This window comes from Phyllostomus hastatus, unplaced genomic scaffold (genome assembly GCF_019186645.2).
Source record: "Phyllostomus hastatus isolate PE091 unplaced genomic scaffold, TTU_PhHast_1.1 phas_scaffold_443, whole genome shotgun sequence".
NCBI classification, from domain to species: domain Eukaryota; kingdom Metazoa; phylum Chordata; class Mammalia; order Chiroptera; family Phyllostomidae; genus Phyllostomus; species Phyllostomus hastatus.
This window is the reverse complement of record NW_025334031.1, coordinates 68,649-96,096: the sequence shown is the minus strand read 5'-3', so window position 1 is coordinate 96,096 and position 27,448 is coordinate 68,649. Positions and strand designations below refer to the sequence as shown.

The 27,448-nt window shown below is 58.8% G+C and overlaps 3 protein-coding genes across 4 annotated transcripts; 1 reads left to right on the top strand and 2 right to left on the bottom strand.

The window, feature by feature from the left end:
• The first annotated feature begins 203 nt into the window (after positions 1-203).
• On the top strand, positions 204-4,336 carry BET1L (Bet1 golgi vesicular membrane trafficking protein like). The gene is made up of 4 exons (XM_045821003.1): positions 204-894; positions 1,897-1,988; positions 2,222-2,278; positions 2,393-4,336. The coding sequence occupies exons 1-4, from the start codon at positions 204-206 to the stop codon at positions 2,558-2,560; spliced, it is 1,008 nt and encodes a 335-aa protein (XP_045676959.1). The 3' UTR covers positions 2,561-4,336.
• Positions 4,337-5,676: 1,340 nt separating this feature from the next.
• ODF3 (outer dense fiber of sperm tails 3) lies at positions 5,677-8,060 on the bottom strand. Of its 2 annotated transcripts, XM_045821131.1 has the most exons (6): positions 7,952-8,060; positions 7,579-7,779; positions 7,119-7,220; positions 6,915-7,036; positions 6,082-6,222; positions 5,677-5,779 (listed from the first exon to the last, which is right to left on the bottom strand). In XM_045821131.1, exons 1-6 carry the CDS (start codon positions 8,058-8,060, stop codon positions 5,690-5,692), a joined length of 765 nt encoding a protein of 254 aa, XP_045677087.1. In that variant the 3' UTR covers positions 5,677-5,689. The 2 variants fall into 2 exon arrangements, with proteins under 2 accessions (XP_045677087.1, XP_045677088.1); XM_045821132.1 differs by lacking the exon at positions 6,082-6,222 and having other exon boundaries at positions 5,690-5,779.
• A 1,406-nt stretch (positions 8,061-9,466) lies between these two features.
• On the bottom strand, positions 9,467-10,562 carry SCGB1C1 (secretoglobin family 1C member 1). The gene is made up of 3 exons (XM_045821136.1): positions 10,508-10,562; positions 9,797-9,996; positions 9,467-9,556 (listed from the first exon to the last, which is right to left on the bottom strand). The coding sequence occupies exons 1-3, from the start codon at positions 10,560-10,562 to the stop codon at positions 9,524-9,526; spliced, it is 288 nt and encodes a 95-aa protein (XP_045677092.1). The 3' UTR covers positions 9,467-9,523.
• Between the last annotated feature and the right edge of the window lie 16,886 nt (positions 10,563-27,448).

Below are 27,448 nucleotides of genomic sequence, written 5' to 3'. Positions count from 1 at the left end.
CCCCGGGGATTCGAGACCGATCTCGGGGCCCGAGTCGCCCTTGAACTGAACAGTGACCCCTTCAGCGCTTCTTGGGCCGGACCCGGGGGTGGGGAATGAGGTTTTGAGAGGGGATCCCGACTCGGCTTCATGGTGGGCTGCAAAGGGATCTGCCAAGGGCAGTTTCGCCGACACCAGACAATAAGAAATGAGCCAGGAAAAGGATGTGGGGGAAAGTCACCGAAGGCAGGACGAACAGCCCGTGGACAGGTGGAATTGGCCTAGTGGGAGAAAGGGGAGTGTGGGGAGAGATCAGGACAGAGGCAGAGCCTGGTCACGTGCGGAGCGCTCTAGCCGTGCACCCCAGGTACACTGTCTGGCCCACCCAGTTTACTCTTTTGAAAGACGGCGCCGATAAAGATTCCCATTTCGATGGGCGGTTGGGAGGAGTCATGACACGCAGCGAACGCTCCGCTGCGGCGGGAGGTGGGGTAACTTATGCAACAAGCGTTTGTCGAGCGACTGTGTGGTGCCGAGGCGAGGAGCGCCGGCTCCGAGCGGCCCCGCGCCTCCCCTCCCACCAGGGCGCTTCGCGCCTGCGCGCGTCTCTGGCCGCGCCTACCTCCACTCTGTCCGGCCGGGGAAGGGCCCGACGCAGCCAGCGCCAGTCAGCCCGGTCCCCGGCGCGGACAACAGTGACCCCCGAGCGCCGGGAGCGCACAGGCAGTCCCTGTCTACGGGGTCCTTTCGGTGCCCGCCCCGCACCCCAGCCCGACCACAGCCGGAAGTCGACGGCCCGAGGCGGAAGGGGCGTCGCCGGAAGCCCCTTCGCGGGACGCTGCCACGTCGCGGGAGGTTGCGGTGGATCCGGGGCCGGGGGGGAAGGGGCCGGCACCATGGCAGATTGGTCTCGGGGTGAGCGCAGGAGAGCGGGGCCGGGGGGTGCGGGGCCGGCCCACACCCATGCCGCTGTCCGCAGGAGCCCGTCCTGGGTGGCCCCGTCGGAGCCCCTGGGTGGCAGACCGGGCCGGACGGCCGGACCGCCGCAGGGTCCCGACGCCCCGAGGCCGCCTCCACCCCCTGCGAGGCCGCCCTTCCCTGGGCCCCACGTCCCCGGCCCGCACGTCCCCGAGGCGGCGTGGAGGGAGGGCCTCCGCAGGGCTCATAGAGCAGGGGCCCTGGGATCCCCGCTCTCCTGAGAGCCCCTGTTCTCACCTGCGGAGCGGGGCGCCGATGCCGGTCTCACGGAGCGATCCTTAGCGTCAGGAGTTGGTGAACGTGAAGTGGCCGCGGGGTCTGTAGGCGTCAGTGACGCCCCCGGAACCGGGTCTCACTGAGGCATCCGGTTCTCCGCCACTGGGGGGCCGTGGTTTCCACTCACCTGGTGTGGCAGGGATTCCGAGTGACCTGGCTCAGCCCTGTCGTCTCGCATCCCAGCCGGCCCCGCCTGGGGGGTGGGGCGTAAGCCCCCTTCTGTCGTTGGGGAGCGGCGTTTCCTCCCAGGTTGCTTGTCCCTGCTTCGGACTCAGTGTGCAGGTGGTCGCTGCCTGCTGTCCTCTGGGTGCCCTTCCCAAGTCTCCCCTAGTCCACACCAGCCTGTTCCGCTTACCTCTGAGAACACGTCCCAAGCGCACCGGTGTGTGGAGGTACAGTGCGGAGCTGTGCCAGAGCTCCTGAAAGTGCCAGCGGGACTGAACTGTGGGGGGCTGTACCCGTGGGGGTTCCTGCCTGTCCCGGCCTGGGCGTGGACACACGCAGCCCGCCCACGCGTGTGAAGTTGGCACCGGACCCTGGGTGCCCCAGACACCAGGCCTGGCCAGGTGGGACTGTGGTCAGAGCCCTGAGGCCACCAAGGGCTGCCTGCGGGGGTCGAGGGCTCGTGGGCGGACCTGCCCCTCAGCCTCTCTCCCCCTGCAGCTCAGAGCTCCGGTGCCGTGGAGGAGATGCTAGACCGGGAGAACCTGCGCATGGCCGACAGCCTGGCCTCCAAGGTCACCAGGCTCAAAGCGGTCAGTAGTGGCCCACTGTGGCCTCCAGCTGGCGCCCTGCAGTGGGACCGAGGGGGCGGAGGCCTGGAAGGGTTTCCTGTACCTCCCATCCCCCGTGTGCAGCCCGGGTGGCCCTGGGCCTGACCCCTGGCGGTGTGACCGGCAGAGCTGTTGGCAGGGTCTGCCGTTCTTGGGGGTCAGGTGCCCTCGAGTGTGGCCCTGGCCCGACCCTGCCCCCTCTGTGTCCCGACCAGCTGGCCCTGGACATCGACAGGGATGCGGAGGACCAGAACCGGTACCTGGATGGCATGGTAAGGTCTGCAGCAGGCAGGGGCCTCCATCGGCGCTGCCCTCCGCCCGCTGCCAGGCCCCGGCGTGGGTGTGGAGGTGCCGCCCGGGGTGACCGAGCTCGGTTCCTCCCCCAGGACTCGGACTTCGCCAGCGTGACGGGCCTGCTCACGGGGAGCGTGAAGCGCTTCTCCACGATGGCACGGTCCGGGCGAGACAACCGGAAGTTGCTGTGTGGTGTGGCCGTGGGCCTGATCGTGGTCTTCTTCATCCTCTCCTACTTCCTGTCGAGGGCAAGGACGTGAGCTGGGGGAGCTGGCCTCCGTGGGTGCCCGGGGCAACCAGAGCCTTCCCCCGCCTGGTGTCCAGGGCTCCAGTGGACCTCCTGCAAAAGACTCCCTTGAGATGGTGGCTGTGGTCTAGGAATCTTCCTGTGTGGCGTGAGGCCCCGCTGTGAGGCCCCGCTGAGCCGGAGCCCTGTGGGCCAGCGCCCACATCTGAGCGGAGCGGCTGGGAGTCCTGGACGTGGCCACCTGTGGACAGCCCTTCCCCGGTCCTGCGGCCTCTGACATCGCAGGGCTCCTGTGCCCTGAGTCCCGGCCCAGGGGCGGCGGTTGCTCTGGGCCGGGTGTGTGTGGGCGGACCCTCGCTGAGGGCCCCCCACTTGCCCCGCCTGCCTTCCCGCCCCACGTCCGGAGCCAGCCGGTGTGCGAGGGTGCGGATGGAGCCGTGGACTGGTTCCGGCTGGAGGCCCTGCGCCCCGTCCTTTTGGATTCTGCGGCCGTATATCCCAGGGCGGGGACCCACGCCTTCTCAGGGTGAGGATCCTCCCAAAGACGCGTCCCTGAGGCCAGGTCGCCGGGAAACGAGGCTCTGGGGGCTCAGCTGAGCGTCCAGGTCACGGGGGCTTGTGGGTCTCGACAGGACCCCCTTGGTAGGACCCACGGGTCACTTCTTGAGAGTCACCGGGCTGTTTCTTCTGTACCAAGCCAAGCTGTGCCTCCCTCAGGGAGCCTCCCCTTGCTGTGAGGGGGCCCTGGGCCAGCCCCTCACCCCACCTTTCACAGACTCTCCTCCCTGGCCACCCGTCCTCCGGCCCTGGCTGCCCACTTGGCCAGCTGCACGTACCACCAACCAGACCCCAGGCCCGGCCAGGCCAGCGGCTTCCCCCCCAGTGAGGCCCCAGCGCCCTTGCCTTCACGTGGAGACTGGTGATGGGTTCGGCGTCCTTCCCTGTCCTCATGCCCATGCTCTGCCTTCCTGGTCATCCCCCCCATACTGCCTGGGGACGGGGGCCCCCCGCCCGCCCTCCTGTGTGGTCCCATCCACGGGCCTGTTGGCTCCTGCCTTCCCGCTGCTCCTCCCGGCAGGCCTGGCATGGTCACCACCTGGCACGGTGTCCTCTCTTTGGCACACATGGACGGGCCCCTCCGGCTCGGGGCTCTGCCTTGTCAGCCCCACCGTCCGGCACAGGCTCGCTTGCCACCGAGGCTGCCGGCCTGCCTCTGTCTCGGTCTGCCTCCCCTTGACGGTGCAGCCCCGGGTGCTGCCCTGTACGCTGGCAGCCCTGGGCACCTCCGCTTTGGCTCAGCGCCCCCGCACCCCCTGGCTCATCTCAAGTGCATGGGGACTTGTCCACAGTTTACCAAGCGGCACAGCGGCTGCCCACACGTCTCCCCACTGCAGTCTGCTCCCTGCAGACACCGGAACCCGAGCGCCTGCCCCCGACCCCTCTGTGGGCCTGTGGTGCCAGCCGCACACCCTGGGAGCAAGCCCTGGCCGGCACCAGGTCACCACCGAGGGTGGCTGTGCCCCCCCGCCGCCGGTGCACACCAGGAGTGCGGGTTCTGTGCCCACTGTGCCCTTGGGTCGCTGCTCTCTCCTTGCAGCTTCTGTTCGTTTGGGAGCCTGGGGGTCAGCTCCTTTCTGTCTTGCTTGTTTCTCGCTCTCACTGTGTTGGGGGGGGTTGGCTACTCAGCCAGATCGGGGTGTCCTGTGGGCTGTGCCCTCCTCACTCAGCGCTGTGCACGCAGTGCTTGGTCCTGGGCACTTGGTCCTGGGGGCGGGAGGGGTTTGTTGACACTGGTCCCCAAGGCCAGTCTGTGTCAGATGGCCAGGCCCTGTCCCGTAATTTGATGACAAAACATTGAACCATAAAAATTTGAAATAAACAGCCCTGGCTAGTGTGGCTCAGTGGGTTGAGTGCTGGCTTACAAACCAAAGAGTCACAGGTTAGATTCCCAGTCAGGGCACCTGCCTGGGTTGTGGGCCAGGTCCCAGTAGGGGGTGCGTGAGAGGCAACCACACATTGATGTTTCTCTCCCTCCCTTCTCTTCTCTAAAAAGTAATAAATAAGATCCTCTCCTCTCTAAAAAGTAATAAATAAGATCTTTTTTAAACATTTTGGAATAAACAGCTTCCTCATTTCTTTGGGGGCTGGAGAGGGTTTTGGGTGGTGCTGACCCTGGTCCATAGACACCAGAGGTGCCGACGGGTCTCGGCCTCTCCTGGGTCCCTGCACCTCCGGGCTCATGGCCTCAGGCAGCCTCCCCCGCACGTTTCTGCAGCTCAGACGGGCCAGGTGGGGGCCGACCGCCTCGTCCAGATTCCACGAAGAGCAAGCTGCGGGTCGCCCTGGGTGCTCTGTGTGGTGGCACCCGCAGGCACCTTCCCTGCCGGCGTCCTGCGCTTCCTGCCTCGTCTGTGGTGTGCCACCAATCACCTGGAAACCCGGTCACTTGAGTGGCAGCAGTGACTCCTGTCTCACTGTCACTGTGGTTGGGACTCAAGACGGGCTGGGGGCTGGCACCCGAAGGCTTGCTCGCTTGGCAGTGGGTGAGGGCTGGGGGCGAGCCGAGGGCCGGGGTGCCGCCCACAGCCCCACAAATGCTGCTGCTGCAGAAGGGGAGCGAGGTTTGGGGGGTCCAGGCAGAAGCTGCCTGCTCTGTGTGCTGCGTGGCATGGCCCCAGGGGACACCCCCTGTCACTTTGTTGAGGTCACAGGCTCCGGTGCAGAGTGGGGGGGAGGGGCACAGACCCTTCTCCCTGGGGGACTCCGTCCTGGAGGGAGCAGAGCACACGGGTGGGCGGGGGCAGGCCGCGGTGGCCGTCCGGAGTCTCTGAACTCACAGGGTGTGGCCCAAGGCCGAATCGGGAGGGCCAGCTGGGCGACCTCGCTCCGGAGCCCTCCCGGAAGACCTGACCCTCCCCGCAAGACAAGCCTGTTGCCAATGGAATCGTGATTTATTAAATGTGTGGGCACAGCAGGGAAGGAAATTAGCAAACAGAAAAGTAGCATAGAAAAAATGTCGCAAGTCTCCAGACGAGCGTGCTGGGCCCTGCAGGGCCAGGCGGCCGCCGCTCAGCGGGGCAGGGTCCGCGCCCACAGCCCAGGTCCGCAGCTGGGGGGCCGCGGGCAGGGCCGAGGGGCGGGGCTAGTCCGTCTGCACCAGCAGGGGCGTCATGTAGTCGGAGTGTTTGATGCCGAAGGTGATGATGGGGGCGCAGGGCTTGGTCAGGGTCACCTGGGGGAGGAGGGGCTGTGAGAGGGGCTGGCCCCCCGCCCGCACCCCACCCGAGAGAGGCTCTGCACTCTCAGGCTGGGCCTGCTGATGGCTGTCCTGTCCCCAAGAGGACCAGCGTGAAGGGGACACCGCCAAGTCTGAGCACAGGACCTGCTGTGTGGCAAGTGCTCAGTCGCATTCACGGTCTGGGGACAAGGAGCCTGCTCGCTGGGGGAGGGGCCGGGTGCCGCAAGTGCACCGGCAGGCCCCCGGGCCCCACCCCATCCTCTCACACTACACCCCCCCTCCCCCGCCTTTCAGACCTTCTCAGGGCTGTGGGCCCCTGGCCCTGGCTTGAGGGTCTTGTCCCCGGGGGGCTCCACGCGAGCAGCGATGGTGTACTGCGGAGCCTTCAGCTTGGTCACCTGCACGTCGGTCTGGTGGTAGGCTGCGGGGCCTGGGGTCTGGGGGGCCAGAGGGGCTCAGACAGTCTCTGCCTGCCCGGGCTTGTGGCCCCAGAGGGCAGCAGGCCCGTGCCGGACGTCGGGTCTCGGGCCCCAGGTCTCTGTGCGTCTGTGCCGGGGCCCCTCTGACTCCGGACAGCGCTCCCCGCGGGGTGAAGCCCCGGGGCTGGGGGCCCCCGTCTGTGTAGGGCGTCGTCCTCGGCGTCAGCCCCGCCGGGGCAGAGACACCCAGCGTGTGGCGGTCGGGCTCACCCTGCTGCGCGCGCGAGCGGCCCCTTTTCTGGGCCGGGGCGCTGTCCTGTGCAGCCAGACTGGAGAGGAGGGGACACCGGTGCAGCGGGGGCGTCCGCACAGGATGCTGCGCCCCCCCACCCCCGCCCCCGTCCCCAGCTCCCTTCGCCCCGTCCCGCCCCTCCCACCCCCGCACCTGCCCGCCCCGCCCCGCACCGCCTCGCACCGCCTCGCACCGCCCTTGCCTGGACGCGGGGCTCTGTGGACCCCTTCCCGGCTCAACCCTCCCCGGCTCTGGAGTGTGGCCGGCGCGGGGCAGGCCCCCGCAGATGGAGCGCTGAGGGCCTTGGGGGGGCAGGGGGGGCTGGAGAGTGCTGGGTCCTGGGGAGGGGGCCGCGAGGGCTAGTCTCAGGGACGCACTGCCCCCCACCACCGCCCCCCCCCCGCCCCGAGTGCCTTGCCTTGTGCAGGTCGTCGCTGAAGCCACCCAGCTTGCTGCGGCCCTTGAGGGAGAAGGAGGGCTGGGAGGCCTTGCCCACCGAGTGCGGCCCCATCACGGCGGGCAGCATGTACGCGGCGGGGCCTGCGGGGGCGCCAGCGCTGAGTCTCTCCTGCCCCGTGCACACCCCCACCCAGTCCGAAGGGCTGTCGGGGCCGCCGCAGACCTGGGGTGCTGTCCACGCGGAAGGTCCTGGTCCGGGCGGAAATGGAGTGGCTGGGCGCTGAGTCGAACACGTGCTTGGTAGATCTCTCCGGAAAGTAGTCGCCTGCAGGAGGGAAGCAGCAGAGGGGTGCTGGCAGGGCGGGGGCCATCGTGCACTCGCCTGGTTGGCGCAGGGGCCTCAAGGACGGCCCCGACATTGTGGGCACCCGGCCTCTGGGCCCTGCTCGGGCGGTGAGGGCGGTGACAGTGAGGGGTCGGGGGTTTCGGGAGGGGAGGTGCTGCGGCGGGTGGGGGCAGGGGCCCAGGACAGCGGGTCAGAGCCGCTCAGGTGTCTCAGTGGCTCCTCTGCGGCGGCGGGCCGGTGGTCACTCCCCTGCAGGAGGGTGGCGTGCACGCCGGCTCCGTGGTGCGGGGGCTGCGGCAGGGGCGGGCTGGGTGGAGGCAGGGCCACTGTCACGCACCCGGGCCAGGGGTCAGCCCGGCCTTGGTGTGGTAGCGCCCCAGGATGGAGAAGGCAGGGCCGTAGTCCTTGCCGGTCCTCAGTATCTTGGGGTTCACGCTGTAGCGCGGCCCTGGGGAGCAGTTCTCCGACAGGAGCATGGGGGCCCCGCGGAAGCTGTAGGCGGGTGCACGCAGCTTGGTGGGCGTGTGCTTCACAAAGCCTGCGGGGCGGGGGGCTCTCAGTGGCCTGGAGCCAGAGCCCGACCTTTCCCCCAGCCTGTTGCACCCGGAGGGGCTGATGCTCTGCGGCCCAGATGAGCCCCAGGCCTGCCCATCCCAGGCTCACCCCAGACCTGGCTCCTGCCCCAGGGAGACCGGCTCCCAGGCACCTACCTGTGGTAGGTGGAATCAGGTACTTGGGCCCGGGGCTGCTGTAGAGGGCCATGATGGGCCCCCGGGGGCGATGGGGCCTCCAGCTTCCCACCCATACGTCCTCCACCATGGTGGCTCTGTGTGTGGACAGGAGGGTGAGCAAGGGCTGGAGGGCCCCCCCCCCGCTCCCGTCTGTACCCCAACCCACTCCTCAGCAGGGTCGAAAGCTGGCCCAGACCTAAGGCGTGTGGCAGCTTCTGTTTGGAGTCGTGGGTTTGCTCTGCCCTCACCAGCACCCAGGGCAGCGGCCTCAGGCGCCGCGGCACAAGCCCAGACCAGCTGTGTGTCCGGGGCCTCATGGCTGCACCTCGCTGGCTCTGGGGGTCTGGGTAGTTCCTCCCAGTCAGAGGCTGCTGGGCATGGCGGGGCAGGAGCAGCGGGCAGCTGGGCTGAGGCTGGGCTCTGGGGTGGGGCGGGGGTGGTGGGCCCCGAGGGGCCCTTGCCTCTTGGGTCCGGGTGCAGCACTCAGAGCAGCCTCTGGACCGCGCCTCCTCAGAGGTGGTCCCGTTGCATCACCCTTGGTGCTGGAGCTCCCCAGAAAGCAGTGTGCACCGAGGGCCTCTGCCCCTCTCCTCTCCCGAGGGGGGCTAGGGGCGTTGGGGCGGGTCCCGGCCCCTGAGCTCTGGAATGTGGCTCTGGGAGGGTGGGTTCTAGATTCCTGTCTGTGTGAGGGAGACAATGGCCTCCCCTGGATGGGGCGACCCCCCCACCACACACCTTGCCAGGTGTGGCTCTAGTCCCGGGACTTCACTCTGCTCCTCGTCACCCAAAAGGGGGTGGCAAGTTCATGGGGACCCAGAGCCAGGTGGCCCAGGGGCAAAGGTCGTGAGGGCCAGAGCCGGGCCTGCTGAGCTCTGTCCTCGGAGACTACTGAGCAGGGGAAGCAGAGGCAGGAAGGAGTCCCGGGGTCCCGGTTCAGGGCTGGAGGGGAGCTGGCGGCCCCTGGCGGGACCCTGCTCTGTGACGTGCCATGCTGGCCAGCCGGCCCCTCAGGCCCAGGACCCTCACAGGCTGGCACAGCCTTTCTTGCCTTTGCTGGACCCCTCTAGGGGCTCGGGCTTGGGCATCTTCCAGGCTCTTTCCCCGGGTGACTTCATGGGGAGAGACCGCTCTCGGCCCTGGGCCAGGCCACATGGGGATGGTGGCAGCTTACTGGACGGCTCAGAGTGAGTGCCCTCCTAGCCGGGCCCTTCCTGGGTCTGGGCTCTGCCTGGCCCCGCTCTGAGCCCATCCCCTGCCCAGACGTGTCTCCGCCCGTCACCCTCCCCTGTCCTCCGGCCTCACGGGCCTCAAATGGCTTTGCATTGTGGGCCCCCCTCTGTGTGAGGCGCTTACACGTGTGCCTCATGCGTGTGCACTGCGTGTGCGTGTGGTTGTGTCCCTGAGTGTGGGAAGAGACAGAGCCAGAGCCTGAGCTGCAGGAGGTTTATTGATCGAGTAGTTGAGGAGGAAGTCACGCATGGCGAAGGGGGCGTGGGCGTGTGGCCACGGCTGCGTGTGGCCACGGCTGCGTGTGGCCACGTCTGGGGTCCGCTAGGCGCCGTCCTCACTGCCCAGCACTTGCGCCTGGAAGGCAGACACGGGTGGGGCCCCTCCCGGTGAGCGGTCACCACAGAGCCGCAGCGCCGTCAGGAGCACAGGTGCGGGCCACCCCCCGGGGGACGGTGGGCCCCTACCGCCGGGGGGCAGTGTGCAGGGGCAGTGATGCCTGCGGTGTCACCCCTGTAGGTGAGGTGGCGTGGGGAGTCTGGGGGCGGAGGGCCTGGGGAGCAGGGCTGCGGGAAGTGGGGTGCCCCGACACAGTACCAGCAGGGTGACCATCGCCTCCTTGTGCATGGACTGCAGGCCGTCGATGCAGGACTTGAGCTCGGCCAGCGCAGCCTTGGCGTTGGCGTTGACGTTGTACTTGCCCAGGGGCCCCTCGTAGAGCTCCTCAGGGGACCCCACCAGCAGCGTTTGCAGGAATTCCATGAAAAACTCACTGTTGTCCTCCCCCGTGGCCCGCCCTGCGTGGGGGGTGGGATGATGCCAGGACAGGGGGAATCCAGCCGGGCCTCCAGCTGCCCCAGGCCTCCAACCTCCGTGGCCTCCAGACCCCCCATCAGGGCCTGCCTCACCTGCGCCAGGTGTCCCCTACGCTTACCTAGCCTCACCTGCCCCTGATCTTTCTCCACAGCACCCCCAAACCTGCATGCCTGCAGACCCCAGCTGCGACCCTAGCCTCAGCTTTCTGTCTTCACTGTCTGCTCCCTGGGCTTCAGGGAAAGGAGAGCCAAGCTCCTGGTGTGGGGATCCCCCTCTGTGTGAGGCCGGCCTGGGGCTCAGAGAGTGGGGGCTGGAGTCGGCAGGGGCTGGGGTCGTTGCCCACCTCTGGGTTCTGGGTTCTGGGATGGAGGAGGGCTGGGGTACCTGGGACTGTTCCACTGTGGGGGGCCAGTGCCTGGGTCTCTAGCTTGCTAGGTCGCCGCCCACCCCCACAGCACAGTGTGCCGGAGGCCCCTGTCCGAGCAGACTCACCGCAGGTGCAGAGCAGGAGAACTGCCGCCAGCAGGAGGGCGCTGCTCCCCTTCATGGCGGACAGCAGAGGTTCCTCGGGAGCAGCCTTGGCTGGCTTTATGTCCCAGGGGCGGCCCCAGGCCTGGGGCGGGTGGGGGTGAGGGCGGGCCGACCTGCCCATCAGGATCTGCCAGGGGGAGGTGGGGGTGGGGGTGTGTCCTCACCTTGCCCTCCAGGGGGCACTGCGCAGCCACGAGCTTAGGTGCTGGTGAGGGTGGGCAGCAAATGGTTTTGGGGGAGTGGGCACAGGTGAGGGGCGCCGTGACCCTGGTCAGGGAGGAAGGACGGTGGTGACAGGGGGCTCTGGCTTGTGGGTCAGAGTGGCTGGCTCTGGGCCGGTTCTGAGTCTTTGTTTTGGGGGTCAGTTTCCCTCCATTCGATGAGCCACACGGGTTGGCATCTGGCTTGCAGCCCAGGGACTCAGGCCAGCAGGGGTGGGGGGCCTTCTGGGGCCTGTGCATCTTGCTGTGGGAGATGGGGGGGGGGGGGGGGGGCGGGGGGGGGGGGGGGGGGGGGCCGTCCCAGAGGCCTGTCAGCACCACCATGCCCTTGCCGGAGGCAAGGGGGCAGAGCTTCCTTCTATGGCCAGCCCAGCCCCAGGTGGTCTCAGATACAGGGGGACAGTCACACCCACCCAACCAGGTGCGTCAGCTGGAGCAGCCATTCCTGGTTTCTGGAGTCCTGGCCTTGCCTCCTGTCCCCTGCTGCCACCTGGTGGCTAATGGTGTCCTACTGGATAGTCCTGCTCACTCCGGAGGACCCGGAGTCCAGCCCCTGCCCAGCCAGCCTCATTGGGCACTGACCTGCACATCCCCAGACCGACCCACAGGTTGGCTTTGTCCACACTGGTGGCCGTGGTGGGCGCTGTCACCCTGCCCCTCATTCGCCTCCCACTGGGCTTGACTGTGTCACGGACCCCAAGGGAGGGGTCTCTCTGAGGTGTCGGGGTTTATCTCCACTGCACCGTTCTCACCAGCATAACCTCGTGTGCCAATGCCCCAACTTCCAGCAAACGCAGCAGAAACACAGCCCCGCCCAGTGATGCGGGCCGTCCTGGGCCCCTCAGACCCCTCGTCTGGCCGCCCCAGCCTTCCGTCTTCAGCTCGGGCCTGGCTCCTGGGGAGGGGCAGACACACACGGCATCTCCCCTCCCCCGCCCCCCCACCCCCCACGCCGGGGCCGCCTTCTGATGGGAAATTGCAGTCGGACCTTCTGTGAGGAGGTCGAGCACTCTGCGGAGCCGTGCGCTGAGCGGTCGCACGCCCGCAGACGCGCCGGTGGCACGGTGACATCGGGGAGCTGCTCGCCCTGACTGCTCAGGCCCCTCGGGCGAGTTTCTGCGCATTCATTCCTCCCTGCGACCCAAGGGGCCCCGGGGGACACGATGTGTCGTTCTTGCACAGAAGCTCGAGGGCCGTTGGACGGCGGCGCTGCCGGAGAAAGCAGCCAGCCGGACGGCCTGGCCGACGCCGCTGATGGCCTGGGGCCGGGGTGGCTTCTTTCTCCTGGGAGTTCCTTCTGTGCCAGCACTGCGAGCTGGACCGCCCGCCCCGACAGCCGGCCCGCCTGGAAAGGTGTCCGGGCTGCGGGAGGCAGCGGCGTGCCCGCGCACCGTGAGGAGGGGCTCCCCTGCCCAGGGACGGGGCTCGGGCCTGCCCGTGGTCCTGCCCCCGCCCAGCACACCTGGAAAGCGCAGCACGGACTCTGTCCTGTTTACTTCTTTTTGCTGGCCTGCGTGACTCCCCTTCCGTCAGACTGGAGCTTTCTGAGGGCAGAGGTCAGGCCCCCTGCTAAGTCCCGTGTCACCTGTGCGTGTGTGGCACAGTCGCCTCTCTGGCCAGACACGCCGCCGGCACGCAGCATGGGGCGTGGGAGGGCTCTCTGCAGAGGACGGGGGAGGGGCACTGCCCGCGGGGCTCCGGCCCCTCACCTCCCAGCTGAGGGAGGGTGCATGCGTGCCCCCGCTGGCGCCCCCCGCTGGGCCGGCTGCCCCGGGACCCACCGTCTTCCGTGTCGGTGGGGGCAGGCCCTGTGTGGCATGTGGACGGTGACTCAAGTGCCCAGTGAGGTTCCCCAGATGTTCCCTGCCCACCACAGGGGTGTGGGCTCTGCCGAGGGAGAGGCACTGTAAGGCAGGGTTGTTGTTCGTGACCTTCAAACCCAGACAGGGCTCGTGAGAAGCATCTGCCCTGCTCAGTGAGGGAGAGGTGGATGGAAACCCTGACCCAGTGCGACCCCGATCTTGCCCTTCCCTGAGGCGGGTGGCTGCGGGTCGGGGGCTTGTGCCCTGACCGGCACCCCCACCTTGGAACACAATGTCCAGAAGGTCCATCAGTGACCGGGAGCCAAAGCTCCCGTCCACGGCCCTGAGGGAAGTGTGTGGTGTGTGTGTGTGTATGTAGGAAGGGAAGCAGGAGGCATTCTGGCTGGAAACTGGAGCTCACAGAGCCTCCCCACTAGCCACCGGCTTGTGTGAGGTCCTTCCATCGGCTTGCTGGGTCTGGTATCAGCCGAGAGGCCACACCGAGGTCCGGTCTGCCCTCAGCAGGGGCAGGACAGGAAAACTTACCCTGGAGCACGCACGGACCCCGAGAAACAAAGCGTCCTGGCTTCTCTGTGCCACACTGGGCCGTCCTGCCTTTCTCCCACGAGGCTCCTCAAAGGAGGCCCCCTGACGGCCGCAGAAGGGGGTCCCACCTCGTTCCCTGGCCGCCTACCACCTGCCACGCTGGGTTCCACGTGGCCTCTTCCCTCCCTGCCTCTGTGGAGGGGCTGTGACGTCCTGGGGCCTTCTCCTAAGAGCGTGGCAGCCTTAGGGACACTGACCTCCAGGCCCCTGCAGGGGACTGGACTAGAAGAGCCTCGTTCTGGTACCTCCGAGGTACCGGTGGCCCATTCCAGTACCTCCATGAATCATCAAAAATGCCAACGTTTTCGAGTCCAAGCTCAATGTCACAGACTGCCTTTGACACTCAGAAGTGGGACAGAAATTCTCAGGCAAGGCACCCCGTTTCCGAGCTCAGGACACGTGGATGCCTCGCGGCGCCCGTGGTCGGCCGGGTCCTGCCTTCGACCCGTTTCCCGGAGGAGGGTTCTGAGGCCTGAGCCGGTCAGAATCGCTGTGCTGCCCCCTCAGATCCTGGGCTCCCCGAAACCCTGGACTGAAGCCCACTGCACTGCCCTCCTGATGGGGCACCTGGCCACACCTCAGCCCAGCATGACTCCCCAACCAGAGGCCCCTCTGGCCGTCAAGCTGGCTCTCACCCAGGTGTTCAGGGCTCACTCACTTCTGGAGTTCCAGCCCCCGATGGCCAGCAGCATCTTCGGCTTGGGATTCCCGGACAAGAGAAGGAAAGGGCCAGAGCTGACCAGCCCGCGCCCAGGGCTCACCTTGCTGACTGGGGCAGCATGGGGCCGGTGGGCGCCCTGGCAGGGGTGGTGGGGGGGTGAGGGGCATGTGAGCTCCTGTGCGCAGAGCCTCTGCCGCGGACGCTCCAGACTAGGGAAGAAGAGACACATACCTGCCTTTGAGGACCTGCCACCTGGCCGAGGAGACGCGTGCTAGGAATTCAGGAGGCGACACGTTTGAACAGAACCCCAGCAGGGTCCGTGAACGCGGTGCGAGCCGATGAGCTGAGGATGGACAGATTTTAGGAGGAGGGGCATTCCCTCCCAGCAGAGGGAAATCGTTTCTTAGTCCAGATCCCACTCAGACCTGAACTGGAGGTCCCCGCGGAGTCCCTTTCTACAGTCATCTCTCCCACAGACACTCGGGAGAGCCCAGAGAGGGGTGTCACTTGTTGAAAGGCACACAGCGGGTGTGTAGCCATACTTCAGTGCTGGGGAAGGTTCGGCTCAGAGAGGGGATTTATTTCCTCACTGCTCTGGAGGCTGGAAGTCCAAGTTCAAGGTGTCAGCCAGGTTGGGTCCTTCTGAGGCTTCTGACCTTGGCCTGCAGATGTCCATCTCCTAGCCGAGTTTCCACCTGACCTCCTCGCTGCCTCTGGTTGTGTCCTCATCTCCTTTTCTTGTAAGGAAGGGCCCACCTGTGCGACCTCAGTTTGCCCTGATTATCTCTTTAAAAGTCTAGTCTTACAAAGCAGTCACCTTCTGAGGAATGGGGGGTTAGGACCTCAGTATGTGAGTGGGGGGCCATTCAGCCCGTGCAGAGAGAATCGAGCTTGGTTCTCACAAAGCTCACTGGCAGAGCTGAAGCCAGATGCCAAGGTGGAAAGGAAGCAGATTTCAAGAAGGCTGACTGAAGATGAAAAGAGAAACTTTGTAGGGAGAGGACAGGTGCCCGAAGGAATTAGGTAAATAACCACAGTGAAGCCAGCCAGCAAACCGACTTCTTCATTAGGGGCCACACAGAGGTGGCCTGTTAGACCCCAACAGTTTCTCTGGAGACGGAGTGGCTGTGAGGCTGCGGCGGCCCCGGCCGGCCGCGGGGCTGTGGCTGCGGACAGAAGACATGGGGGGGGGGAGGCCTGGGGGGGAGGCGCTGAGAGCGGGAAGCCCTGTCGAGGGAGGTGGAGACGGGAGCCCGCGGCTGGCCACCGGGGGTCTCGGTGGGACGCGGGGAGGCTGGGCTGCACGTCCCGCTGCTGCCTCAGCGTGCGCTGTGCCCTCTGAAGGTGGGCGGTCAGGTTAGTCCCAGGTTGGGACAGAGAAAGCCACTTCCTTTTCTTTAAAAAAATAAATTTTTTACTTATTGATTTTAGAGAGTGAGGAAGGGGGGGAGAGAGGGAGGAGGGGAGACAAAGAGCGAGCAAGCGCAACTTGTTGTTCCACTTGCTTCTGCATCGTTGGTGGTTTCTTGCAGGTGCCCTGGCCCAGGCTCAAACCAGCAGCCTCCGCACGTCAGGACGACACTCCCACCCGCTGAGCTGTCCTGCCAGGGCCGCAGACAGAACCATTTTCAGTGGATATTTGTGCCACTAGTACTTTTTCATTTTCAGGTTTTTTATTGTTTACGCTTATTTTATTTGCAAATTATGTAAAACTGGTAGGGTGTCATGTGTATCAGTCACTTACTGCTGTGTAACAAGCCACCCCAACATTTGAGGGCTTAAAGCAATAACACATATTCCCCGCCTTTTCTGTGGGGCAGCCACTGGGGCACTGCCCAGCCGGTCCTTCTGGCTCACTGCCAGGCTGTGCGGGCACCTGCGGCCTCACTGCAGGAGCGTCCGTCTCAGACCAGAGGCTGGCGGCTAACCAGCAACGGGAACGTTTTTCTCACGAGCTGGAGGCTGGGAAGTCCACGATCAAGGCACCAGCAGACTCTGTGTCTGAAGTCTGTTTCCCACTTTGCCCTATTTTTCCCCTTTGACCTCACAGGATAGGAGAGCAATGGAGCTTTCTTTAAAAACAAAAACAAAATCTGTATTTTCACACCTGGGAGAGGCGAGGGAGTGGGGAAAAGCAGCTCCTGCACGGGCTGCAGCAGCTTCTCGCTTGGGGTGCTGGGGAACTTGGAGGGTCGGAAGCGAGAAGGTCCAGGAGGAAATGCCGAGTGCTGTGACCGGTAGGAGGGCGCAGGGTGGGGGCCTCCACGCCCTCCCTCTGGCCACAGGCCCTGTCATTCTGGAACCCTGGGCGGAGGTGGCTCCACTTTCTTTACTGCTTCTTGCGATGGCTGACGGTCTCCGGCTGCTGAGACTGAAGGACCCGTGCACGCAGCCGGCAGAGATGCACGAGAGCTTCGGTGGCTCCTGGCCGGGCGCCGGGCCTGCCTGCACCCACAAGGTTGCACTGGGAGGCATGGGCGTGCAGCTGTCTCTCTGCATGACTTTCGTTCCTTCAGGCGGGCTCCGTCCTGGAGAACTGGTGACGTCGCAGCAGCCCCACGTCCTGACATGCCACGTGGCTGCTGGATTGCTGTCCTTGGGTAGTGTCCCCTCAGCCAGTTCCAGCTACAGCGGGGGTGGTGCCTGCGGGCAGAGGGCTGCAGAGGGGCCCTGAGTGTCAGAGCCCCACCCGACCTGCCAGGGCCAAAGCCAGGCGTCAGGGCGCCTCTCGCAAGTCGCGACCTCTTCCTGCCATCGAACATTTGTTAATTCGTGTTCCCTCAGTAAGTGGCTCCAGGACATTGTGATCAAAGGGCCCTGGCGTCCACATCAGAATCGGTGGTCTCCGAGGTGCCCTCTGCTCGGGCCTCACTGGGGGTGCCTAGCAGGGGAGCTGCCCAGCAGCTCTGCCCTGTTCCATTCCTGTCCCGGGGGGCGGGGGTGTGGACCCCAGAACAATGAGGAGACCACAATGAGCATGGGAGAGAGGGGAGGGGCCTGGATGAATAACTTCTCTGTATTTTCCTTATTTTAGGTCCATTTTATTTATTTTATTTATGCATTTTTAGAGGGGAAGGGAGGGAGAGAGGGAGAGAAACATCAATGTGCGGTTGCCTCTTGAGTGCCCCCTGCTGGGGACCTGTAGGGGGCCGACAACCCAGGCGTGTGCCCTGACTGGGAATCTATCCAGAGGCCCTGTGTCTCCCAGGCTGGCACTCAATCCACTGAGTCACACCAGCCAGGGCAGGGTCCGTTTTAATAATGTGCATTTTTACTAGGAAATTACCCATTTTCTCTAATTTTCCAGTTATTTGACTCTCAATTTCTCCTATTTTTGTACAGAAATGTTATAATTAATAAACAAATACTGACACATCATTATGAACTAAAGTCTATATTTCACTCAGCTTCCCACATGCAAGGCTCCGTCTCGGTGCTGGTGCCTCCGTCTGTGGAAGCCCCCACCGTCTCCAACCAGAGAGGCCGATGCTGGCCTCTGGGGTCCCTGGTGACAGCAGAGTCTCGACACCTTGCTGGTGATGGAGGCTAGTCTCTAGGCAGGGGTGTCCAACCTGTTGGCGTCTCTGGGCCACACTGGAAGAAGAGCTGTCCTGGGCCACACATTAAATTCACGAACACTAACGAAAACTGAGGAGCAAAAAACAAAAAAGGTTTTAAGTAAATTTACGATTTTGTATCGGGCCACTAAGCATCTACTTGTGTTATCTTGCGAGGACATGCTGAAGCTCCAGGGCACCTCGCACGACCGCAGCCCAGCAGGTCTTGGATGCCCATCGTGGTTGGACCCCAAGTGCATGTGGAGGGACCCACCACTCTCTCGTGTGGGACATTTACCCAAACTAACGGGAGGCATACATAGCTAATATGACAAGAACCCCTGTTCTCCCAGAGAGGAGCCCCTGTCCACAGTCACAGGACCCAGAGCTGAAGCGACAGGACCCCTAACTCTGGCAGCGGGGCTCCCTCCCCATACGCATAGGACCTGAGCTGATGTCATAGGCCTCACTGCTCATTCTGGGTGAAACCCTGCCCGATGTTCACTAGACCTGGGGCTGACACGACACAACCTCTTACACTATTTGGCGAGGACCCAGAGCTCATGTCAGGGGCTCCATCCTCTCTTAGGTGCTTTCCCAGCAGTCAGAGGACCCAGGGCTGACGGCAGGACCCTTGCTTTCTCTGGGTGGGACCCTCCCTTTCACACAGTTGCACAGCGCCATCTAGTGTGCATCTGTGGAATAGCATCCAAGTTGAGGTCTCCAGGAAATGCTCTTTTTGTTGTCACCTAGTGGACATCTTGGGAATAGCACCTTTTTCCAAGCATTTGCTTTATCTTGCAAGGACATTTTGAAGCCCCTCTGCACCTCACGTCATCACAGCCTCAGTATGTTTTCTGTGCCCACGTTTATGTTCTATTTATTTATTTTTAAATATATTTTATTCATTATGCTATTACAGTTGTCCCCTTCCCCCCTTCACTCCCCTCCTCCCTGCACACCCCCTCCCACCCATATTCCCCCCTTTAGTTCATGTTCATGGGTCATACATATAAGTTCTTTCGCTTACTATTCTTACCCTCCCCCTGTCTATTTTCTTCCTACCATTCATGCTACTTATTCTCCGTATCTTTTCCCCCTCTCTCCCCCTTCCACTCCCCTGTTGCTAACCCTCCATGTGATCTCCATTTCTGTGGGTCTGTTCCTGTTCTAGTTGTTGGCTTAGTTTCTTTTTGTTTTTGTTTTAGATGTGGTTGTTAATAATTGTGAGTTTGCTGGAATTTTATTATACATGTTTTTTATCTTCTTTTTCTTAGATAAGTCCCTTTAACATTTTATAAAATAAGGGCTTGGTGATGATGAACTCCTTTAACTTGACCTTATCTGAGAAGCACTTTATCTGCCCTTCCATTCTCAATGAAAGCTTTGCTGGATAGAGCAATTTAGGATGTAGGTCCTCGACTTTCATGAGTTGGAATATTTCTTTCCAGCCCCTTCTTGCCTGTAAGGTCTCTGTTGAGAAATCAGCTGACAGACTGATGGGAACTCCTTATTGTAGGCGACTGTCCCCTTATCTCTTGCTGCTTCTAGGATTCTCTCCTTAATTTTAATCTTGGGTAATGTAATTATGATGTGTCTTGGCGTGTTCCTCCTTGGGTCCATCTTCTTTGGGACTCTCTGAGCTTCCTGGACTTCCTGGAAGTCTATTTCCTTCGCCAGATTGGGGAAATTCTACTTTATTATTTGTTCAAATAAGTTTTCCACTTCTTGCTCTTCCTCTTCTCCTTCTGGTACCCCTATAATTCAAATGTTGGAACGTTTAAAGATGTCTTGGAGGTTCCTAAGCCTCTCCTCATATTTTGAATTCTTATTCCTTCATTCTTTTCTGATTGTATGTTTTTTTCTTCCTCCTGGTCCACTCCATGGATGTGAGACCCAGTTTTCTTTCCATCACTATTGGTTCCCTGTGCATTTTTCTTCATTTCACTTAGTGTAGCCTTCATTTTTTTCATCTAATTTGAGACCAAAATCAACCAATTCTGTGAGCATCCTGATCACCAGTGTTTTGAACTGTGCATGTGACAGGTTGGCTCTCTCTTGGTTGCTTAGAAGTATTGGCTCTGCAGCTTTCATTTGTTCTTCTGTTTGAGTCATCTTTTTTTGGTCTGGTTGCGCTTGTTATGTATGAGGGGCAGAGCCTTAGGTGTTCATCCAGGAGGGGCAACCCAGTAGCTGGGTGTGACGTTGAATGTGGAGGTGGGGTCAGAGAGGGGACAATGGTGCTTGCTGTGCTCTCTGTCAGATTTCAGTCCCCTCTGCCACTTCCCCCAAGCAAATTGGGCCCTTCTGGTGCTGGTTCCCGGGTGGGTGGGCTTGTGCATGTTCTAGGACCCCATGGGTCTCTCCAGCGAACTCTCCTGTGAGGCTGGGAGTCTCTCCCTATGCCTCAACCTCCACAGGTGTTTTCAATCGGTGCTTTTAGGCTTTATTTCCCGTCACTGGGGTCCTGGGTTGTGCGGTCTGTCCGTTTTTCACCTGGTTTATCTGCACGCGAATGTGTGACTGTGGACAGCCAGCTGCCTTGTGCGCCTCACTGGGTCTGCCCATTGCCTCCCCGTGCCCGGGGACTGCTAGCTGCCACCTGTGTGCCTGGGTCTGCCAGCCACCACGTTTTCTGCCGTGACCCCTCTCTACAGGCCGCTGACTCCGCCCCTCTTACTGGTCTTGATGAATGGTTGTCAGATTTCTGTACAGTTCAGTTTTCTGTCTGTTCTGGTCTTTTTTTTGTTTCTAAATTTTTGTTGTCCTTAATTTTGGTTGTGTGAGGAGGCACAGTGTGTCCACCTACACCTCCATCTTGGCTGGAAGTCCATTTGATCTGCAATTCTTTACTGTGTCGGCAAGGAGAACTGAGTTTCTCCCATAACAATTCCATAACCGAAAGGTCATAGTTCAAGCTCTAGTCAGGTCACATGCCGAGGTTGTGGGTTTGGTCCCCAGTGGGGAAGCAACCCTTTGATGTTTCTTTTTCACATTGATGTATCTCTCCCTCTCTCTCTTCCTCCCTTCCCTTCCCTCTGAAATCAATAAGCATGTCCTCAGGTGAGGAACAAAAAAATTTGCTGATATTTTAATCTAGATCATATTACATTTATAGGTAACTGTGGGAAATTGAGATCATTATATATTTTTGTATCTAAGAACATGCTGTTACTTTCCTGTTGTTCAAGTGTCTTTTTGGAAAAAAATATTTACTTTAGAGAGGGGATTGGAAGGGGAAAAAGAGAGAGAGAGAGAGAGAGAGAGAAACATCTATTAGTTGCATCTCACACACCCCCAACTGGGGACCGAACCCTGAACTCAGACACATGCCAGGATTGGTAATCAAGCCGGTGAACTTTAGATCTGTGGCACAGCACCCAAGCCACTGAGGTACCGCAGTCAGTGTTGTTCAGGTGTCTTTTATTGGGTAGCATGTTATGAATTGTTTCATACTGATCTTACACATTCTTGTTAAGCTCATTCCCAGGCATTTCACCAGTTTTGTTGCTATTGGGTGTTTTTAAAAATTATACCTGTAACTTACTCTGCTGTATATAAAGGATATTTAATTATGCATGCAATTTGCCCTACACATTACTTAATTCTATTATTTGTAGTAATGTAAAAATTGATTCTAATGATTTTCAAGGTAAGTAAGCTATCATGTAATAATAATTACCACATTATTTTAGTTATGTATAACAGAAAAGTAGCTAAAGCTTGGCAGAAAACATGAAGAAAAAAAGATAATGTGAAGGGTTAGAAAAATTAATTTTGTTAGTTGTAAGTTTATTAGTGACTAAACAAATTAGTAAAAGCATTCTTAGCATTTTAAATGAGTTATGGCCTAGATGCATGGTGTTCTAGTACTTAGAAACCAAAGTATCTTATAGGTGAAATTGTGCCCCTTGTAGGTAATCTAAGGAATTTATAATATAGCAAATGTCCACATTTTCAAAAGGTAAATTTTAGATGGTGAATTCTGGGAACTAAAAGACTAAGATTATTGATTTTAGTTGCATTATAGAAGAGCTATTGAAGAGTGATTTATGGGCAATGAGAAGAAGCAGTGACCTTCAGATGTCTGCTGTGTGTATCACAGTGTGGTTCTGTCTCCTAAGGTGTCAGGACTTTTTTGCCTCCTGACTTTCTGAGGATGTCTTCTCAGCCTAGGACACTCGCCAATCTTTGCAAGATGGTGAACTTTTGTTGTTGTTGTTGTTGTTGTTCTTTAGGTCTCAGTTTGTGTCCTGTCTGTGCAAAGAGAGAGGCATTGTTTCAGATCTAGGGAGCAAAGTGACGTGCGGTTTCCATTCTCCTGGACTCTTCACTGAGTTCCACACAGAGCAGGGCTTCTCATTCTCAGCACTGCTAAGCAGGATAGACAGCAAACCAAGATGGGAAGGGGGAGGGGGGCACATCTCACCCAATATTTCAGCTGTCCTAGGGGGAGTCAGGTAAGGTTTTCAGAGGTTCCGAGGTAACAAGAGAGACCAGGATGAGCGCAGCAGCAGCTGGAGGGGAGCCTTTGAAATTCTATGTATCATTTTCTCTATTGGGAAAGGAAGCCTTTGAAGTCGAATGTTAATTCCATGGTGAGGAGAAGGTCTGGGAGAAGGGCAAGGAGGGGAAGCCTGGAGGCTCGCTGCAAACATGAAAGCCCTGAAACCCCAGCAGGTGGGGCACTCAGACTAGCTGAGTGCAGACTTGCAGGTTCCTGTCAAGTGCATTTCACAAACAAACCTGCTACCTCACTTTCATTGTGCTTGTTGTTCCTTGCCTGAATCCATCTTTAAAGCAGGACAAGAACCAAGGAGGGGAAGTCCCCTAATTCCCCTCACTTGGGTCTTCCCAGTAACAGTACTAATGACCTTTTGGGCCAGTAATTCTTTCTCCTGTTTTGTTTTGTTTTTTCCCTTAATTGTAGGTGCTTGTTAGCATGCATTACCTCCATTGACTGCTGGCCAGTAACACTCTACTTCACATCCACCCTCATGACAATCTGAAATGTGTCCCTGCTTTACCTAATGTCCCCCTGGGGGCAAAATCACTTGTGCTTGAGAATCACTGACCTTGACCGTTTGTGGAACCTGAGTGATCTGCTTTGGTACGTAGTATTTTTATTATCTCCCAGTCTAAGTTACTTCTAATTCCAGTTGTGATTTGTTTTAGTGGGTTATTTAGAAGTGTATTTTATAACATACAAATAAAAGGATTTTCCAGTACCCTCTGTTTCTGATTTTTAGATTATTAGCAATTAGAGCAAGTAACATGCACTATATAATTTCATTGAATTGTAATTTGTTGGAACTTGCTTGTAGGTTCCAACGAATAGCACAATATGGTTAATTTTTTTTCCGATATGTGCTGTTTTATTTTTGTTCTTTGTAGTCCAGAATTATAACCATGGACATTTAGAGTTGTCATAGGCGGGCACAGGTAACCAGGTTGTTGGTGATCATGGACAAAGAATTGAACTGAACACACAGAGTTTATAGGAGACAGAGAAAGCAGATTTAGTAAGTGATAATATACTCTACAGAACATGGGACCAGACTAACTCTGAGCAGAGATTGACCTCAGAGGCTGGAGTGATTCTGTTCGTATAGGATGGACATTTCCTGGCTAGGTTTGGTGGGGTTTTATTGCACATGTGGTCTCCCATGATTTTCCTTGATTGGACACTGGAGAAGGAGGTTGCACAATGTCAATTTATTATAATGCTATTATAATGCAGCAGGGGTCGTGTAGCATCTTCTGTGCAGGAGCAATCATGAGTCACCATGATTCAGTGCTTTTCCAGAAAGCAGGAACAACCAGTCTTAGAACAGGGTCTCTGTCCTGTATGGGTCCTTTATCTTAGCCCTGGGGCACCTCCAGAGTTTCCTCCTTCCTGACTATCTCCTGCCTCAGAGTTATACAAATGATACTTACAAAGAAAAAAAACACAAAATACAAATACACCTGAGTGAGATGCTTGGCAGAGACAAACCACAGTCAGGGGCATTGGCAGGGGCACGGCTGGGAGCCTGGGGTCAGGGGCTGGGTGGCTCCTCACAGGCTCCTGGCTGACAGTCAGCTTCATCCCACCCCAAGACCCAGAGTCCAGTCAGACAAGGAGCACCGATCCTGCCAGCAGGGGCGAACACCTCACAGCCCTGATCCCAGGTGCGCCACTGACAGGAGGAGGAGGCAGTAGTGGCCGTGAGAGGCTGTGCCAAGACCGCAGACCCTCAGACCCTGAGTCTGGCTGTCAGCCCTGCAGGGCTGGGAGTGGAGCCAGAAGTCAGGCCTGGAGTGTCCTCTGCTGCCAGTCCCCCCTACCACCACCTCCTCCTTGTCACAGTCCCTCTGACTGTTTCTGAGGGGAACAAATTTCTCCATCCTGAGCCAGGCCTGTGCAATCTTAAGTAGAGCCCAGCTGGAATGCCCAACAGCCCCAGGAGCCCAGCTCCTGACATCCGCCTGTCACCTTGGGGGCAATGCTGGGTTTACTGCTCAGGACCATTTAGATGAGACAGTTGTGTCCAGACGTGCTTTCACATTTCTGTCACTGGAACAAGGGCACAAACTCCTGCCATTCTCTGTCTGTGTTCTAGCACCTCTGTCTTGGGATCAAAGGACACAAACTGGCTTCATCCAGAGTAGGGAGGGCTTCCCAGCTGTAACAAGTCCAGCAGTAGTGGCCTCCCAGTTCAAAAGAAACTGACTTCCGCTCTCCTATCCTCCATGGTCTCTGGGACGGGATGAGTGTGATGCTGGAAGTACAGGGGTCCCTCGCTACCAGGACAAAACACAGGCCCAGGAAGACAGAGCAGAAAGACAGGTGAAGCAATGTGCCTGGTGCTGCTGCTGGGCTTCCTGGCAGCTGGGCCTCTGGGCCTGGAGTGAGTGCCACAGCCATAGTGCAGTTGTGCTCTTGAACCATCTTGCTAACATTTCCAGGCAAGTGGCTGAAGGTGTTTCTGCAGCCACTTGCCTGGCTGCAGAAGATTTGAGATCATGCAGGTAAAACATGCTGCACACACTGCTCAGTAACCTATAACTGATGTTTCTTCTTGGTCAGCCAAGACCCTGAGCAGAGATCTGAGAACTTGGCTGGTCTGGCTGATGTCTGGACAAGCACCGACCACAGGGAGGCTCACGCATGACGGTGGCTGGACTGTCACAGGAAGGATGCCTGTGCCCATCCCTGACACCACTGTGATGGGAATTTGTGGTCGGAGTCAGAGTCCCTCCCCTGACCCCAGAGCAGGCACATCTGGATTGTGTCATGGACTCTGTCTGCTTCACTTGTTTCCCCATTTGAGTCACTGCCCAGTCCAGAGATGGCTGCCCCTACCCTGGGACAGAGAGTCGGTTGGTGTGTCCCAGTGAGGCCCAAAGGGTTCTAATGAGCCACCTGGCTGAGGACCACAGGCCCAGGCAACACTGCAGCTCAACTTAGTGACACACAAGCCACCAGTGAACGCAGTTCACGGGATGTGTGCTGGCCCCTGCTGGACATGGTCAGGCTGGAGACAGGAGGGTGGCTGTTGCTGTCAGTGAGTGTGAGTCCAACTGTCACTATAGAACTTAACTTGTCACCTTGCAGGCCATCACCTTGGACTGTCAGGCTGTACATGGGCATGCTCTGCAGACACACGGTACTTCACTGTGAGGATCAGAGGCAGGTTTGGCTCATCCACCCAGTGCCACCCAGAGAGCAGATGAGGAGCCCCTGAGGCACCCACCTAGAAGAACCATCCTCCCCATTAGACAACCAGCTTCTGGGCGAGGGCAAGAGACTCAGCATTCAGCAGGTGTCAGGCTGAAGTCACTTCTTGGAGCCTGCACTTCAAAACAAGGATGGTGGTTGCCAGCCACTGCCTTGTTTTAATGTTGTGTGCAAACACCCAGCTCCCTGCACAAGGTGGTCTGAGATTGTGTGAACCATGCGAGCAAGGCTGAACCAAGTCTCTTTCTGACTTAGCTTTGAGAGCCACACACCATTTTCACAACACAGATCAGCTCAGTTATGCAGAGGGACTGTACCAGGGCATGTGCATTTGTGGGGTACCTTGGAGGCTGGCAGCTACACTAGGAGTGTGGTTTGCTGCAAAAGGAGAGGGAACAGACCTCTCTCCTCATCTTGAGTCACTAAGCCTTCTGGGAGAACTCCAGGGTCTGTCCTGGTGTTGGGGGTGATGAGCATCAGGTGGCAGTCTGTGGGTTCCCCTTCCCACTGTATTCAATGCCAGCCCCTCTGCCACCATTACACCAGGACTCTGCCCCTCTCCCATGGCCCATGCTGAAAGCCACAGAATATTGAATTTTTGGTGTTCTCTCTGGGCTGTGGTGGTGGGGGAGAAACAGGGAAGGGAAAGAAAACCCAAGAAATACATGTCCTTTTAAAAAGCATAAAAGAATATCATAGTGGGTATTTGTTATTGAAATCCACATAGTTTATGTAGACACTCTTCTTCACAAGCCTGGCACTGGGAGGACAGAAAGGTCATCGTTCCAGGTCATGGGGGTGGGTGACACCCTTTGGTGAACCCACTCCAGGATGAACAGGGTGGGTCATGCTTAGGTCGTGTCCCTCATGAAGGAGAGGGTAGGATGGGGTCCTCACTAACTGCCATCTGTGTATTGAACTCAGCTCTGGTTCTAATAAAAGTGAGAACTCTGGGAGCTGTTAGCACCCTTCCCTGTGCTTACGCAGATGATTACCCTGTTCTCACTCTGAGTCTTGCTGGACTCCCACCATTGGGCCCACTGGAATTTTATGCTCTTGGGCCATTGTGGACATGATCTGGGAATGGGTGGCCAGGAATGACCAACATTGTGCATGTCCATTATCCCATCAGGCTTAACCTCACAAACAGAAGTTTAAAGATACAGTAAGTACTAGTTTCGAGATGGTGTCAGTGGTGTATTAAGCCCTGTGGGGCCCAGGTACAAGGAGAGTGCATTACGGAAGCTCCTGTGTTGTGGGCTTCATGAATGACATATGCAGACTGGGTGCACCTGTCACAGGAGAAACTTGGTTCTTCTTGCCAATGCACTAAAGGATTACAGATCAGCAAGTGTATTAGTGTGCAAGCAGGATTTGTTAGTGATGCATTCTCATGGGAGAGGACAGGTCTTGCTGAGATGGGAGTGAAAGGTAAGAACCTGGGGGGCAAGAGCACCAGTTCCTTTGTCCTGAGGACTTACACAGTTGGTGGGATGGTGGCAAAGAAGTTACATATTGATTGACAGGTAAAAGTGGTACCAGCTTCCATGGGGGATGAGACTACTCAAATGTAGGTATGTGTGGGGGTCGGTAGCCCAAATCCTTATCTGGCTTCAGACCCCATTTGGTCATCTTGTAAAATAAATATGAGACAGAAGACAGTTAAAGTTAAAGCAGTCACCCAAAGTTATCTATGGGCTTTTTCTGTAAACATTAGGGACCCTTCATAAAACAGATAGTGGACAGAGGTAGCAATTAGCCAAAGTTGTTTTATGGGTCCTTTCCTTGAGTGCTGTGGACCCCCTCCTATCTTCTAGGCCTTGGGATGAATAGTTTCAAAGCCTTTCTTTTCCAGATGGTGGAAATGATACCTAGAACTTCCATGTGTTAGCATGGAGTTTCTGGTGATGCTGGACCATCTGGCAATAGAAATGGCCCAGGCTCAGGACTGCTGAGTTAGTGGGTGAGACATGTCTCCCTTGTCCTCCCTGCCTTGGCTTACCATCTATCCTACCTAACATACCAGTGCAGGCAGGTGCTGTTCCCAGTGTCAGTTCTCAGCAAGGGATGGGTGACGGTCTTGTTTCACAGGTATTTTCAGTAGCACCTGCCTGTGTTGAGGAGGCTCTGAGGGTGCACAAGCTCAGTGAGAGGGTGGTAATCTGGAGGAGGCACATCCCCCACCTCAGGCCTCCTTCTCAGGGCAGCTGAGTCTATGTGGGGAAAGCAGTGGGGTCTGCTCAAATTCTGAATTTGGCTACAGACCCCTACCCTGTCCTTATCTTCCTTTGTCCAGCAGTAAAGACCCAGAAGACATGGGCACTGAAGGCTGTTC